A 17,337-nucleotide genomic window follows, 5' to 3' on the forward strand; every position below is an offset into this window, starting at 1 on the left:
GACATTTAACTATCCTATTGTTCAGCAATTTTAATGTTTAGTATCTTTTCCAGAGTTTATTATTGTTCCTAGCTCTTAACACTGGATAGCCCACATAAATTCTCCTTTTGACCTGAACGGCATTAAAGTGACCTCACACAAATCGTCCTATTTTGAGGCTTTCAAACCTTTGCCTTTTTAATATTTTATTTATGCCCTAATTCTGAAAGGTTTTGAGGCAGCCTTTTTTTTTCTTCTTCTTCTTTTTTTTTTTTTCAAGTAAAATGTACCTTTATTACAGTTGGGAAGGGCTGCTTGATTGGTTCTTTTTTTCCCTTCTTCCCCACCTACTCCATTCTATCATACTTCCAATTTAATTAGCTTCCAGGATTCTAATACTAAAAGGCTCCAAAGTCCAGAATACCTGCGAACATTTGCCACCAATGGGAACCAAAATTATTTTTTGTTTCTGTACAAGATAAATGAATTTTAAGGGTGACCATCAATCTATGAAGAGAAGGCCAGAAAAATAACAAGTCTATTACATGACTGCCTACATAGTAGGTACTTAACTGTGGTGGAATTAGAGAGGCTTTCTAGCTAGACCCTTGCAAAAGAGATTTTTGTCAACCCAATGACTATAAAGATGCCCAACAATGATTTATTTACCAATATCATTGGAGGGCTGACATCTTAGATATGAAAATATGTGTTCCCAGAGATGACAGACAAAACAACTGCACTCTCTGCTGCATATACTGGCATCTTCTCTTCTACTTTATGAGCAGTTTTATGTCTGGAGTTTATACCAGCCAGTAAAGGTTCATTTACTTTTTGACTAGCAGAGAGTCTAAGGAAATAGGGTTATAGTCATATCTTTGTGGGTTGTGCATCTTACTAATGGAAAATCACTGCTTCTAGAATTTATGCATTGACCAAGCTGTGGACTCCAGCTTATGTTGACACAAATGAGCACTTCTGTTGTCTTTCTTGGGAATATAAGCAAATACTTTTTATATTCATATCTTTAATGATTGAAACTGACTGATTATATAAACAGAATAGCTTCCTCATATGATCATTCTACTTATATTGCTGTATAGCCTCCTTATAGACTCCGGAGAGTGACAAATATTTAAATGTTCATGGAGGCTCCTAAGAATCCCTTATAAAATTAAAATAGCTCTTCCTTTTCTGTTCACATTCAACCACAAGTTAAATATTGCATCCTCCTCAAGTTTATTACATTCCCTGGTGGGGAAGCTTACTACATGGTGGACTCATTGAACCTAAGAATGAGAAACAAACTAAGTTCAAGGGATAGAGGGGAGAAAGAGGCCCTGGCTTTTAATGTTGCCAGACCCAGGACGCTGCATGACCCACTATAAGCATAGAAAAAAAGAGACATGTTATTTTCATTTGACTTTGTATTAGCTCATGCCAACTCCAAAACCAATGGGTTTTGTCATCATATTTTACATAGCTGCCCAGTCATCTGCATTAGAATTCCTGCAAGTATTATATCAAAGGGAAAAGCTGTTAGAACCTGCTTGGATTGTAGTAGCCAAAGTTGCACACAGGCCTATTTCCTTTTTTTTAATATAAGGGATATTCTTTTGGGGATGGGAAAGTTGTTGTTTTTCTAATTGGATTTCTAAATATGCAACCTTTGCTAGATAGGCCCAGTTATGTTTTTATGTAACTCTAAATTTTAACATTTCCTGACTTTGGGATTTAAAATGGTATCCTTGGTGTTATAGCCCCAGAAATTGTTTACAGTGCAGTTTTCTTCAGCTTATTCTGAGATTGAAAGATATCCCAGAAATCAAGATGAGAAGAAATTAAAGCCCTTATTTTTGCTTTGGATCCGTATATGGTTAAATATATATTCACTCAGAGAATCAAGGTTCCTTTTTCGAGAACATCACAAGGAAGACCTAAATTTGGCTGTGTGGAAGAAGATGAGTTTCTAAGGCAGCAGTGGACTTTTAAAATGCTTTTATTGTTCTTATGCAAATTACCTAAAGAGAAGATTAATCCTCAAAGCCATTTTTTGAATGCATCCTTGCCTTACAGAGTGCTTCTCAAAATAAATTATATACCTTGAATCTCCTGAAGATTTTGTACAAGAGAGGGTTTGTTTTGTTTTGTTTAGTTTGTGGAAATGGGTTCTCACTATGTTGCGTAGGCTTATCTTGAACTCCTGGGCTCAAGCAATCCCCCTGCCTTGGCCTCCCGAAGTGCTGGGATTACAGGTGTGTGAGCCAGCACACTGAGCCTGCGAGAGATGATTTAGTTGGTCTGGAGTGAGACCTAGAGTCTGCATTTCTAACAAGGTGACACTGAAGCTGCTGGTCCATGGGCCACATGTTGCATAGTAAGGACATAGAATATCTTGCGACCACTGTGAACCGCTTCAGTTTAGTGTTTGAACTATAGCTACCTAGATGCTCAGATACCTTTTTCTTTTTTTCCTCTGTCTTTTTTTTTTTTTTTTTGGAGGTGGAGTTTCACTCTTGTTGCCCAGGCTGGAGTGCAGTGGTGTGATCTGGGCTCACTGCAACCTCGCCTCCCAGGTTCAAGCGATTCTCCTGCCTCCGCCTCCCGAGTAGCTGGGATTACAGGTGCCCGCCACCACACCCGGCTAATTTTTTGTATTTTTAGTAGAGACGGAGTTTTACCATGTTGGCCAGGCTGGTCTCGAACTCCTGAACTCAGGTGATCCACGTCCCTCAGCCTCCCAGATTGCTGGGATTACAGGCGTGAGCCACCACGCCTGGCCGTTTTTCTCTTGACTTCAGTAGTCAACAGACTTCTGGAAAGAGGGCTCCTCCTCTCCCTTAAATTAATTCAGAGGGCAAGAAACTTATTAAATTATTTTGTTAAAGCTCTTTCTTTTGCCCTATAGGGAGAATAGTGTAGCTAGGAGTGGTAGAATTCAACCCAAACCCCTGTTTAAAATATGGCCATGGTTAGAATTGTGTGGTGGTTTGGGAAGCAGCATTTAGGTTAGCTCAGTGATCATTTCAGGACCAGGCCACTAGACTGTTGATACTACTTTTATCATGGGTTTCTAACAGAACCTCACCCATAGAGGTCAGTGGTGTACTGCTAACAAAGTATTGCCTAGTTCCTGATGACCATATGGTTCTCAACTCTATCTGCAGAATTGGTCCCACATAATTACCAGTTTAAAAAAAAATACTCTCTAGCCATTGAAACTACAAAGAAAAAAAATACTATCAATACTTGAGTCCAGGAGTAATTAAACAACACCTCTGGGAGGCAGGACCTAGACATTGCTATTTTTAAAAAGTTACCTGTGTTCTTTTAATCTTGCAGCCAGGGTTGAGAACATTAAACCAAATGAAATTCCAAATGAAGTTAGGTGGAGATGTTAAAAACTGATCTCTAAGCCAAGACAGTGACCGCCACAGAAAAATCATATTTTCGAGATCCTCTTTGGCACGTCCTACAAAAACAGATATCTCTGACTTTACCTTTGTTCTTTTCCCCCTGAATATTTTTCTGTTATGATATTCTGTGAGGTTATCCATCGTGTCAGAAGTTGACTGGAAGTTGAATTTGACCAATTTAGATATGGTCGCTCAGTCCCAGGGTCCTTTTTATCCTTGCTTACTTGCCATAATTGGAGACCGAAAATTGAGGGCATTTTATATTTTGGATTTTCTAACCATTTTCTATTCTTCTATCTTAAAACTTGATATTCATGAGAAGATATTTTTATTCTTCCTTTTTCATAGCCTGGTGATCTTCCCTTAGATCTTGTTCTATTTCACCTTCTTTTACTGTCACACTCATAAAATTTGGCCAGCATTAAGATGTAGTGTGTTGTGACCTTTTCTTACTAGGTTGGATAAAAAGTAATTGCGGTTTTTGCCATTAACAGTATTTACTTTTGCTCCAACCTAGTAGAACTGTCATAGTCAGGAAATACTTATCAATTTATTATTTATTTGTTATTATTACTAGTCAGGAATGTTTTGCCACAACATTCCTGAAAGCTGTGGCCTTCTTCCATCAATGATAGTGACTCTCAACATTTGTGATTCTTTAAAGAGGAGTAGGGTGGGCCATTGCTGTGATATAAAGAAAGTAAACATACTGTAGCTCCCCGGGTGATTGATTCTTGTATGCTTTTTTAAAGAAAGCAGTCATCTTTGAATGGAATGCCTCTTCGTCTCAAGACTTGGATAAAAATGGATTTCTACCTATTCTTTTTAGTCTCCTTACTGAAACATCCTTATTTTTTGCCCACATTTCAGCATATTCTCTTTTGCTTGTACTCTACAGGTAGTTTATTCCATCTGTCAGTACAAACTGAACTATCGCTTTGATGTGGAATAAATTCAAGTAATGTAGTTTATGTAGTTGATCTGCTCTACATGTAGAGCATGACAGTTTACTAGTTAGGTATAGGCTTGCAAAGTAGTTATTTGGGCTTTTTTTATTTCCTTTGGAAGCCATATATGTGGAGTCTTTTGGGGTTTGTTTGTTTTTTTTTATGACTCTGGTACTTAATCTAAGAAACTGCTCGTTCTGAGTAGTGTGATTTTTCTCACCGTGCAGATCCTTCTGGTTTGGTGTAGTGTGGGAGGTGACCTGATGCCCATGTGTATAACTCTTGTATATGTGTTATGTGCTCATGAGTCTGACATCTGCGAGGATCACTGAAGTAATAATTGAATCTCAATTATTTTCTTGCCTTTACTTCCAGTCTGTCAGCAGAGGCCTTGGCTAAATTACAGCCTTTTGTTCATCCAAGGTTCTGTGCATTATTCTTTTACATAAACAGTGCTATTGTGTATATCAAAAATGGAAAGGAAGAATTATCCAAAGTGCCCTTTCTCTGTGCTGATGAAGGATTTCATCCTGGAGAAATATGCTGTGTACCCAGCTTGAGTGGTATGGAATTGAGGAGAAACTGCCTTTTCCTGACCCCCAGTCCATGTTTTTCCCACTGTTTCTTTCAGGTTTTTACCTTTCAGATTATTAAGTCATAAGCTATTTATTAATAGTTTTGAGATTTTTTAGCCCACAGGAAGTCCATCATCTATACTAGTTTTGCATCTTTATTTTTCTTCCTTTGGAGGAGCTTTGCAACGACTTAAAAGCTTAGTTTTCAAAGTTTGTGTTATGTGGAAAGATCTTTGTAAGTTGTTGCCCGTTAAATTTCTCAGTGAGGCTTCCATAACCACCATCTTTGTATCAGTGCATATGTTTAGTCAAGACTGGCCTCAGGCAGTTTTGAGAATAATTACTAATTTCTGAGTTCTAGTCCCTGTGCTAGAACTTTTATAATTTCTAATCCTCAGAACAACTCAAGAAGATAATTGGTATTGGGCCCCATTTTACAGAAAACTGAAGGTCATACAGTAAGTTGCAGAGTTGAGATTTGAACCCAGGACTTCTTTAAAACTTCAAAGTTTATACACTTTATACTGTCTTATGATTTTCCAGTTTGTTTGTTATTGTCATCTTGTAGAATAGAATACAGTTTCACCTAACTGGTCCTTCTCAAACTGGAAAGTGCAGTCTCTGGAGTACACAGCAGAGTGCAGGGTGCATTTGAAGCTGCAGAATAAATATGGCTCATTGTCTTGCAGTGTCAGTCTTACTTGATGGTAAATAATGTAAACAGAATATACACTGGTGTGTTACCACTGAGAATGTAAAATTGCATGACTTTAAGATGAAAAATACAGCTTGCTTGCCCTGGGCCTCTTGATGGTGTACATCCCAGGTCCCTGAGTATATGAGTTTGGGTTAATGTGTCACATGAAAGTTGGAGAAGGACTACAGAAGTGTGTTCATTCATGAAGAAAAGAGACTGAATAATGAATAAGTTCATGCACCTTTCTTGCAGCAAGAGGAACAGATTGTTCATCTTATCCTTATTTATTTATTTAAAGACAGGGTCACTGCAACCTTGAGTTCCTGGGCTCAAGTAGTCCTCCCACCTCAGCCTCCCAAAGTGTTAGGATTTACAGGCATGAGCCACTATGCCTGGTCATTTTATTTTCATTTAAGTAAAACCACAAAAATCTCCTTTTCCCATCTCTTCACCAGTGAGCTGTAATAAAGCAGTAGTACTCTGAGGGCAGTTAAATGATGTGCAGGCATTCTTCTTCTGAAAATTTGCTATCAAAACCACTCAGATAATACATTTCCTCCCTAGAATGAGTTTTGGCCCAGCTGGGAGATGTTTGTTTATTTATTTTTTTGAGACAAGGTCTCGCTTTGTCACCCAAGCTACAGTACAGTGGTGTGATCATAGCTCACTGCAGCCTCAAACTCCTGAGCTCAAGTGATCCTCCAACTTCAGCCTCCCAAGTAGCTGGGACTACAGGCACATGCTGCACACATGGCTAATGGGTGTTAATTTTTTTTCCTCAGTTGGTTCTATTCATATGTGTTGGCAATGTTAATGCAGATATTGTGCTCTAGGCCAGTTGGTAAACAATTTTGTCAGGCTTTTGTCCTTTTGGTGATAATTTTCCCTAATAAAATGATTCACTTCAAAACTGTCTCCCAGGAAATACTGCCAGTAGCCGTATATATATTACTGCCAGTAGCCGTAAATATACTTATATATTTACAAAACATTCATTCATTCAATAAATAAATATTTGAGTGCCTAGTATTCAGCCTCTATTCTGTGTACTAGGCATATAGAATGGTCCTTGCAACCTTACGAAACAGTCCTTGGAAGCTTACATTCGCATAGGGGAGACAAGTGATAAAGTAGCAAATGCTGTGAAAGAAAGTGAGACAGAATAAAGAGGTTCTCTTGTTGATTTTTACTATATTCATCATTGAGTTCTGTCTGACCTAAGAGACCTATGGTGACCATTCCAAGGACTTTTTGTCTTACATCAGGAAGTAATCCGTTACATCCCCCTACTTTTCCACTGATAGAAGCCTTTTCCCCCCTCAGGTTATGGAGTCTTCTGATGATTTTTATATGATCTCAATGCATTTATGCTATTCCTTATCAATTCTGCTCTCAGCCATCAGTTTATTAGCTTTTTCATGGTTACAGAGTCTTTCCACCAATTTGATTAATTATATTTTATGATGCTTTTTGGAATAGCCTTTTTTTTTTTTTTTTTTTTTTTGAGACAGGATCTCACTCTGTCACCCAGGCTAGAAAGCAGTGGCACTATCACGACACACTGCAGCCTTGACCTCCCTGGGCCCAGGTGATCCTCCCACCGCAGCCTCTGAACTAGCTGGGTCTATAGGCGCCCACCACTACACCCAGCTAATTTTTGTATTTTTTGTAGTGATAGTTTTGCCATTTTATTCGGGCTGGCCTTGAGCTCCGGGGCCCAGGCAATCCACCTGCCTCAGCTTCCCTAAGGGCTGGGATTACAAGTGTGAGCCACTATGCCCAGCCTTGAATAGCTTTGTGAAGATCATATTAAAATTTGCAGCCTAGTAGCTGAAAAACCATACTTTAACCTACAAGATACTGTGTGCCATCTAAAATTTAAACTCTGTTAGAAAGACACAGGTTTTGATACCAATAGGATTTTGACAATAGTTAAGTTTTATTGTTTGTGATGGGAATGATTGTATACTATTTTTGCACCATTCTGTTGACTCCTGAATAATAGAGCTATTGGTAAGCTATATGGCTTGGAGCATCCTTAGATTCCCTTCAATTCAGTAAGTTCTAGAAAACAGTAAAAGAGACACTGGCTCTAAACAGGAGCATAGAAATGTCTGAGCTTAAGATATACACCTGCAGTTAAGAGAATGTCTTCAGATACCTAGACAGCTCCACAGTTTTAGAAGCAAACAGATGTACTTTGGACTGCCCAGACATAGGTCAAAGGGGCTAACCCAGATCAGTCATTATGATAATTTGTGGGATTTTTTTTTCCAGTCCGCTCAGTGGTTATCTCAGATGATATTCCTTTATAAAATTTAAAAATTCTGTTTCAAATTTTCTTTTCTTGGAGTCAGGCAGATTTATTCCCTTATATAACTTCAATCTTGAGTTCTTTCTCTGTATTTCTGCTGTTGTAGCACATTGCCATTGGACAAGGGTATTTCCTTTTGTTATCTATAGCTGAACTGAGCCTGTATGCAGGCTCAGCTCTGAGACTTTTGGCTCTACCTGGCTCTGCAGAGCTCATGTAACCATGCCGAAATCCCTTTAGCCGATAAGTTACAATAAGTCACCATAAAACCCCTGTTTTCTGTCCGGTTACTGAACATTATTGTGCAATGACACATTATTGTGTAGTTTAACATGAACCAAGTTCCACTCACATTACTTCAGATGTGGTAAAGTGACCACTCTTTGGCAGTAGACAAATGTTAGTATTATTCTCAGTGCCATTTAATGACTACAACAATTATGGGGGACTACTGTGATTGGAGACTGGGGGAACTACACCACTAGCAGAAAATTTGGATTTAGTTATCAGTTACAGACTTTTAATACAGACTGTTCAATTCTCAGTATTTGAAATATTCTTTTCCTGAAGTTGCCATCTTTCGCCCTTCTTTCTGTATCTGATTTAGTTGACCTATAATTGACATCATTTTCTTCATGGAGAAAATGGCAGCCTCAGTAAGGCAATCCTGGGAACAATAGTGAGTGGACACCTCCAAGAGACACTTAAAACACAGTATCTAGACATTTAAGATCAGGATCAAAGCCATACCCTGCACTCCTATTCCTTTTCCCTCCTGTCTCCTACCAGCTCACTGGATAACAGATATCACTCTGAGTTTTACAAGTTCTAGTTTGATTGATTTTGTACCCTACCTGATAAGTATGGGCTTAGAGTATATCCAGACAGATGAACCTGAATCCCAATAATCTCAGGCTGGATGCAATGATTCATACCTGTAATCCCAGCACTTTGTGAGGCTGAGGTGGGAGAATCGCTTGAGCCCAGGAGTTAGAGCCCAGCCTGAACAACGAAGTGAATTTTTTTCTTTAAACAAATAGTGTCCAACTGAACTGAAATGGTTACTGTCTAGTTCAGGCTGATATACAACAACTTTCCTGTGTAGTTGTTCACTTTCTAGCTTTCTTTTTTCTTGAGGAGTATCTCCTTCCTCCTGTTTGTCACTTGTAGATAGGAGAGGCCACTCACTGGGTAATTCGCTTCCATTCGTGCTGACATCTCCCTATTAGTCACTCACACCCATCATCATGCTGTCACCTTGCCATGGTTTCAGAGAGTAGGATAATCTCCATTAGAATCTTTTTCAGTTAAGAGGAAAGTTGCTGAATAGTCTGGATAAGCTGTAGTCTTGCTAGTTAGAAAACATGTACAGTATTGAAATTGTCCTTTCCCTTTGCTCTCTGAACATAGTACAATTAGGTGAACCTTTGTGTCCCTGGCTGTGTCTCTGATATCTTTTGGACCCTGTCTTTGTGTCAGATTAGAGTTCATGTTTCTAGCTGAGTTGTATCTGATATACTGAACATAAACAAAGGAATGTCAAGATTGCTTTTCAGTCCTTCATGATTTTGAATAAAATTGACAAGCAGCACTGGGGGACAGTACTTTCAGATCCTTTCCAGCTAAGATAATATTCATGTATCATTCAAAGATAAAAAGAATGAAATCTAAGAAAATAAGGGCTATGAATGTGCTTTCTTTCCTTTGGTCTAAACACTACCCATGAATCTCTTTTCTCAATGCCTTTTATTGAATTTAGCAAAACTGCTGTTTCCTTTCCAATGTGTTTTTCTTGCTGTTCTGTGCCAAGCAGGTCCATAAAGAATTCTGTCTCTTTCAATCTTGGATTATAAGCCTAGCCAGAAGAGGGGAGAATGAGTTGTGGGGAGAGGGGGTAAGCCCATCAGAAAGTTGAAAACCATCTCAGAGTATCAGGACAAATGAAACATTTTTCGTAGGATCCTTTCCATGGGTTTTCCTCTCTGCTCAAATTTCTTTTTTTTTTTTTTTGAGACGGAATCTTGCTTTGTCGCCCAGGCTGTAGTGTAATGGCATGATCTCGGCTCACTGCAACCTCTACCTCCCGGGTTTAAGCAATTCTCCTATCTCAGCCTCCTGAGTAGCTGGGACTACAGGTTCCCGTCACCAGGCCCAGCTAATTTTTGTATTTTTAGTAGAGATGGGTTTCACCATATTGGTCAGGCTGGTCTTGAACTCCTGACCTCAGGTGATCAACCGACCTCAGCCTCCCAAAGTGCTGGGATTACAGATGTGAGCCACCACGCCCGGCCTCTCTGCTCAAATCCTGACTTCCTTTTTATTCACAAGTTCCAAAGTCATTTCTGAGCAGATGAAATCTTGTCTGACTCTAAATAACTGATTCTCTAACGGCAGTGTTTTCAACCTTGGCTGTACATTAGAATCAACTGGGGAAGCTTTTCAAAATTCTGATGCCCAGGCTACACCCCAGAACAATTAAATTACCATCTCTGGGGGCGAGTACTTTTTAAAGCGCTACTCTCTGTAACCCCCACACACAGATGGTTGATTCCATTGTGTATCCAAGGTTGAAACCATACTACTGAAACATAATTGACATAGTTATTAGTATTCTTAGAAAGCTTAGTCTAAGAAACCTCCAGGTTTTTATGAAGGGGAAATTAAAAAATTAAGAGACAGCCTTTGCAAACTTATTTTGTATGAGTATTTTTTTAAAACACATATCAACCCTGTGTTCCAGTCTAACTGGCCTTTTCATTCTTCCATGCTTTCTCCACCTTTGTTCATGCTATTTGAGAAATGGCCTTCCCCCATTTTTGCTTTTTATAATTCCACACTACTACCACCTTTTTGAAGCTTCTCTTCATTCTTTCAGCCAGAGAGAGGTTCTTCCCTTCAGAACTTCCCTTTTTTGCTTTAGTATATTCTGTATGGTTTTGCATTCATGTTTTATTTCTCCAGCTAGTTTGCAAAGCTTCATTCTTATCTATGTAGTCCCCTCATTGCCAGGCATCTTTATATCCCTTGTAATGCCTTGCATCCAGTAAATGTTATGTAAATGTTTGTTTGAATAAAAGGAATTTCAGATGTCTTGCTGCAGATGTGTGCTATTATAGAACTAGGGAGAAAGCAGATGTGTAATATCTTTTCTATTCCCTTCACACTTTTCTAGTTACTCAAATTCTTGGTTTGGGGATGCCTTTTTTTTTTTTTTTTTTTTTTGAGATGGAGTCTTGCTCTTGTTGCCCAGGATGAAGTGCAATGGCATGATCTCAGCTCACCGCAACCTCCATCTCCCGGGTTCAAGCGATGCTCCTGCCTCAGTCTCCCGAGTAGCTGGGATTACAGGCGCCTGCCACCACAGCCTGCTAATTTTTGTATTTTTAGTAGAGACGGGATTTTACCATGTTGGCCAGGCTGGTCTCAAACTCCTGACCTCATGATCCACCCACCTCGGCCTCCCAAAGTGCTGGGATTACAGGCATGAGCCACCACGCCCAGCCAAGGATGACCTTTTTATTTATTTAAGTATGTGATTTTTATCCCCTGTGCAACCATTAAGTAGTCTTCAGGAATCAGATTCTGGAAATGTTAGCTCTGGTTTGGAATGCTCTATAGTTTACAACAGAGCATGCTTGCTAATGCCAGTTATGAAGCACCTACCAGGGTTATTTTCTGTCATGGTTTAAACAGAACTTTGTTGTAGTCCTCACTATTTTTCAATATTTAAGATTAATTTTTAGATTTTTGAGAATGCCATTTTATGTACTACTTTCTGTTCATTGAGAAGATAAATCCTCTTTCCCCAATCTTAAAGATACAAAATAATTTTTACAGCTCAATGATCTGCAACTTTCTACCACTAAATGACTATAAAGGAGAATGTGCTTAGAGCAGACAAGGCATTTGATGATTCAAGGAAGTGTTTTAGATGCACAGTAAGAACTAGGGAAGAAAAACTGTGGAACTGTAGCAAAAAGTAGATTTTGCTTTTTAAACAGCTCCATTAGTTGTGTTTATGTGTGTTTTACATTGCCTGTATGCCACCTATTTTCAGCTTGAGTTCTTTAATGTTTTTGTCAAGGAAGACCGACTTCAGAGTGAATTATATCTATCAGAATCCTGAGAAAAAAAGCAAGACTAAGACCATGTGGAGTTATTTTCTTGTCAGCTAGGTAATTCAGTTAGTCTAACTCTCTAATGCTTAACATCCTTTTAAATGATCTCCAAATAAATCCACATTTCTCCTTAGTAGAATTGACTGTGAAAGAGATGTGAAGCACTGCATGCTTCCCCACTTCCTCCTTAGATAGTTCAGATATTTTCTTTTTTAGGAACATTCCAAACTCTAAAAATCACTTTTGTTCCACCTATAATTTTTGCAGCTTGAAATTGCAGCTCAATACTAGTTTGGCTCTTACTTTTTCAGTGGGGCAGCAGGTTTTGTAAATTAAAACACATTAATTGTTTTGTTTTTTGGCTTTTCCTTTTCCAACACCTCCCCACCCTCTCCGTCCGCCCCCCACTATAAGTTTCCTTTTAAAGAAAAAATAAAGCATATTCAAAATATTGCCGCTTGGGGATAGAGCTTCTTAGAATATGCAAACTCTTTAAATCTTGTTTGGGTTTGTGCCTGTGTACCCCAGTGGAAAGATTGGATCTGAAACATCCCTGAGATGTCCCAGCTCCGTCTTCTTTCCAAGTTTTCTCCAAACTGATACACCATCACTACCACCACTTAGTTCCCCTAATACATATTTCTTTGTAATCTAGAATTTTTTTAGGCTTTGGGAGACAAGTTGAATGGCATGTATTTCCAGCAACTTGGTAGAGCAATTTACAGATTCTATATGGGCATCTAGTATTTAGCTAAATGAACTCTACCTCTCTCTCCTCTCTCTCCTTTCTCTCTTTCAGCTTGGCAGTGACCTTGGCGGGGGCATTGGAGGAAGTCCGGCAGTAAGTGCCATCTGTTTTTTTCACCATGAGAAGCACTGCCCCCTGTTTGATGCTTTTCCTATGTATACATTATCAGACCAGCCACTGCTGCTGTCTAGCACTGCACACCAAAACCTCTATAAGAGTATATGGGTAGTAGAAAGTAGTATAGGGTTACTTGGAATTGTTGGGGTCATGCACCACATGGTGTAGAGACATCTTTAAGGATTAATGTTCCAGTGCCTATAGAGATCTTTGTCTTTCTGATATTAAAGAGCTAAAGGAAATGGACCCTTCCATCTTGACTGGAGAATGCTTATTCCCTGGTGTCACCTAGAAAGAACTTGAGAGGGTCAGCTGGACTCAGAGTGAGACTCTCCTCATAAATGAGTTAAGTTTCAGGGGTGTGAATGTCCATCTCCCTGAGGAGAGCTTCCTACTAGGTATTTATGTCTAAATGGGAAAGGAAATAAGACTTTGCTGAACCCAGGTGGAAATGGAACTGCTGTTTAAGTTGGATACTTCTCCCTCTTTCTATAAAAACAAACTCCTTTCTTAGGGTACCCATAGGCCTTTTGCACAGAATCATGGAAGCTAAAATTGGAAACAAACACAAAATCTTGGATCACTGTGTTCCTGTATCCTACTGAGTACTCTCTTGATAAAGCTTCTAAAGAATGTGTGTTCTTATCAATGATGAAAAAATAACCGTCATGATTAAAAAGATGAAGAATATACTAATTTGACTCCTAAGAATATTGTAATTATGGTGTTTTCTTATTGATTTATCAAAACTACTAAGATACATAGCAATATTTTAAGGACTGTTAATCTGTTCTTCCCAATCTCCCCTCTCCCTTTTTTTTTACTCCTGCAGGTGGGACAATCCTTCATCCCATCATCGGTGCCTGCAACCTTTGCTCCTTCACCTACACCTGCTGTGGTCAGCAGTGGACTGAATGACCTGTTTGAACTCTCCACAGGGATAGGCATGGCACCCGGTGGATATGTGGCTCCTAAGGCTGTAAGTAAAGAGTTAACATAGCAATACTTTCTTAATGGACAGGACCCAAACTGTTTCACTTTTAACATTTGTGTTACTTCTACTGGTAATAAATCAAAGGTTTGGACCCTTGTTCTGGAGGACTTAGAGGAAGATGAAAGGTGGCTTCAAACTTAGCAGTAGGAAGCACCATTAGCATTCTTGTTAAACATTTTTATAATTAGACTTAAAATTTGACATATTAATTATTTGAGTTTTGTTCTCATGTTTAGAAATATTGTCTAGTTTGTCAACATTGAAGTCAATCTAGTGAAAATCTAGTGGTATGTAGTGCACCAGCAGGAGAAAAAAATGCAGAGAAGTCATTTTTCTTATTCCTCTTTCCCCATTGGTATTATATATGGATTCTAGAATGCCACTGCTTAGATTTGGTTTTCATGGATTTTAGTGTACCTTTTTAGAGTTCCGATTTAGGTTTGTGTCACTGGGGCTCTTCTTGTCTTGTCTTAACCTTACTTGATGTCACTCACATTGAAATTCAAGAGGGGAAACTCCTGGTTAATGAAGCTCATTTAAGCCCTTGGGAAAAGCACCATCCAGGCTAGGCCAGGCTTCATATAGTCTTGCCTTTCTGAGGACCAATTTGGCTGAATTCTCTGCTTTCTAATCTGACTCCTTATGGGGGATCCCTGCTATAGAGATGTAGACCAGTTGTCCATTCCAGGAGTCATAACTGTGATAACTGAGTGTGTATAGTTATTACAGTACATAGCAAAACTGAAGATATTCAAAATTGAGCCGTAGTGTTTTGGCACAACTCGGTAGCTTTGTTGTAAGGTTTACTATATTGGATATTATCTTCAGACTTTTAATTATTAGTTATCTAATGCACTCATTTACTAACATAAAAGTATTGTATACAAATGACCAATGTAAATAATGTAAAAATGTAAGAAGGAAAATTGTCTCCCCCTGCCCCCATTTCCCATGTATAGCCACTGTTAACACATACATCACTCCTCTGTTGATGAACATTGAGGTTATTCCCTGGTCCTCCCCACCACCTGCCACTCTTTTAGTATGGCTGAGTATATTATCGTGATTATTCACCACCCACAGATCCTTTGGTATTCTGTCTTAGGTGGTCAGAACAGCTCATGACTCCTGATTTTTTTATTTTTATTTTTTTAGATGGAGTCTCACTCACTCTGTTGCCCAGGCTGGAGTGCAGTGGCACGATCTTGGCTCACTGCAAGCTCTGCCTCAGCCTCCCCAGTAGCTGGGACTACAGGCACCCGCCACCACTCCTGGCTAATTTCTTTTTGTATTTTTAGTAGAGATGGGGTTTCACTATGTTAGCCAGGATGGTCTCCATCTCCTGATCTCGTGATCTGCCCGCCTCAGCTTCCCAAAGTGCTGGGATTGCAGGCATGAGCCACCGCGCCTGGCCTTAAATTTTTTAATCTTTATTTTTTTAATAGTATAGGCCAGGTGTACCACAGGTTCCAGGACCAAGGGGCGTGTTATGAATTATTTAGGTAGATAAAAAGAATAGGCATTCAGATCATATGAGCAATATCTGAGTATTTACTATTTACCACAAACTATAGCAAGAGTTGAAAATGTATATAAGACATGGTCGATGCCTTTAAGGAAATTACCAATAATGGCTTTGGTTGGAAATGATGAAAAAAAATCTTCAAAGATTACAGGCATGCTATTTTCATTAGTAGATGCAGTTTCTTCCCTTTAAACCATTTTACCAAAACTAACAGAAAAACACATTATGCTCATTGGAATTTTTCTTTTCCTCTTGGTAGCAGTACTTAAAAGTAGTAAAATAACCAAGCTGAACAGAAGATAGAGCAGAAGCCAGGGTCATTTAAAGACTGGTTTTTTAAAATTATTATTATTTGGTTCTTATATAATTGAGAACGATCTCAAAATTCAGAAAATAAGACTCTATCCAGAGTCTTTTGCACTGGCTTGATATTTATGGTATAAAAATTACTATAATTGCCTAAGGAAGTGAATTTGTTCACTTAATTGTTAATCTTAATTTGTTCTTTATTTGTTAAAAAATACATAGCATCAAGATAAATCTTATCTGGTTCTATTGAGCTTTATACTGTGTTTCAGGTCTGGCTACCTGCAGTAAAGGCTAAAGGCTTGGAGATTTCAGGAACATTTACTCACCGCCAAGGGCACATCTATATGGAAATGAACTTCACCAATAAAGCTCTGCAGCATATGACAGATTTTGCAATCCAGTTTAACAAAAATAGGTAAGCAATCTGAGTCCTTAGCTTGATGTTGAGACAACAGTTTGCCTTAGAACCAACAAGAGAACATTCCATTTAGCACTGGTTAAAAACTCACATATTGGGCCGGGTACAGTGGCTCATGCCTATAATCCCAGCATTTGGGAGGCCGAGACGGGCTGATCACCTGAGGTCAGAGGTTCAAAAGACCAGTCTGGCCAACATGGTGAAACCCCGTCTCTACTGAAAATACAAAAATGAGCTGAGCATACTGGCAGGTACCTGTAATCTCAGCTACTCAGGAGGCTGAAGCAGGCAAATCCCTTGAACCTGGGAGGCCCAGGTTGCAGTGAGCCGAGATTGCTCCAATGCATTCCAGCCTGGGCGACAGAGTGAAACTCCATCTCAAAAAGAAAACCAAACCTCACACATTGGCAGATGCTGTACGTAGAGTGAGCCCTGGCTCTTGCAAGCCTTTTCAGTTATCAGCTTCAACTCTGGAGGCACTAGGGAGTTTGTTGGGAAACTCATCCAAATGCGATGAAGAAACCAGAACTTATTTACTATCTTGGATTCTAGGATTAGAACGTTTTTGATAAATTTTTAACTGAAATCCATTTATTCATTCAACAAATCATTGTTTAACATTAGCATGAGCCAGACATTTCTAGGTACTGGGGCTAGAGTGGTGAACCAAACAAAGCTCCTGACTGAAAGTTCACATTTTGGTGGGAAAAATTAGCATATTTGGTTGGTATAAGAAATATGGAAGTATATGTGCTGAACAAATCATCCCATAAACCTTGACAACCTCCTTTTAGCAATGAATTCTCTGCCTTAATAAGGAAGAGAGCATGAAGAAGTAAAATGTTAATGTCTTATTCTTTTTGAAACATCAGTGGGTTTTATTCAGTTTTATGGTTCAGGAAACTGGCTGTTAGACCTTAATGGCATGTCCATTCATTTGTAAATACAGGATATTTAGCCCTGCATATAAAAAGTAGTAATTGGACCCTTAAAGCAGATTTCATAAAATTTGTCAATGACAATTTGCATCAGTGACTGTCTGATTTATTTCTCATCATTTGGAAACACTTTTGTACTCTAGATTTGAGAGCTTGGCATGTTAAAAATCATTTAACTATCTAGAAAGTCTGTGTTTCTTTCTGTCAAGACTACCAATATTTCCAGCCATTTTTGAGGAGCT

The 17,337-nt window shown here is 38.9% G+C and overlaps 1 protein-coding gene across 12 annotated transcripts in view; it reads left to right on the forward strand.

Annotated features, from left to right (window-relative positions):
- The window catches only part of AP2B1 (adaptor related protein complex 2 subunit beta 1), a 150,128-nt gene that overhangs the window by 81,924 nt on the left and 50,867 nt on the right, over nucleotides 1-17,337 (forward strand). For 6 of the 12 annotated variants that reach the window (XM_054455958.2, XM_063655418.1, XM_063655419.1 and 3 more), the window contains 3 exons: nucleotides 12,846-12,887; nucleotides 13,744-13,890; nucleotides 16,009-16,154. In XM_054455958.2, coding sequence (XP_054311933.1) covers nucleotides 12,846-12,887; nucleotides 13,744-13,890; nucleotides 16,009-16,154 — 335 coding nt within the window. The remainder of the gene's footprint in view (nucleotides 1-12,845; nucleotides 12,888-13,743; nucleotides 13,891-16,008; nucleotides 16,155-17,337) is intronic. The other 6 variants (XM_054455969.2, XM_054455975.2, XM_054455977.2 and 3 more) reach the window with 1 other exon arrangement.

Source organism: Pongo pygmaeus, chromosome 19 (assembly GCF_028885625.2).
Source record: "Pongo pygmaeus isolate AG05252 chromosome 19, NHGRI_mPonPyg2-v2.0_pri, whole genome shotgun sequence".
NCBI lineage: Eukaryota > Metazoa > Chordata > Mammalia > Primates > Hominidae > Pongo > Pongo pygmaeus.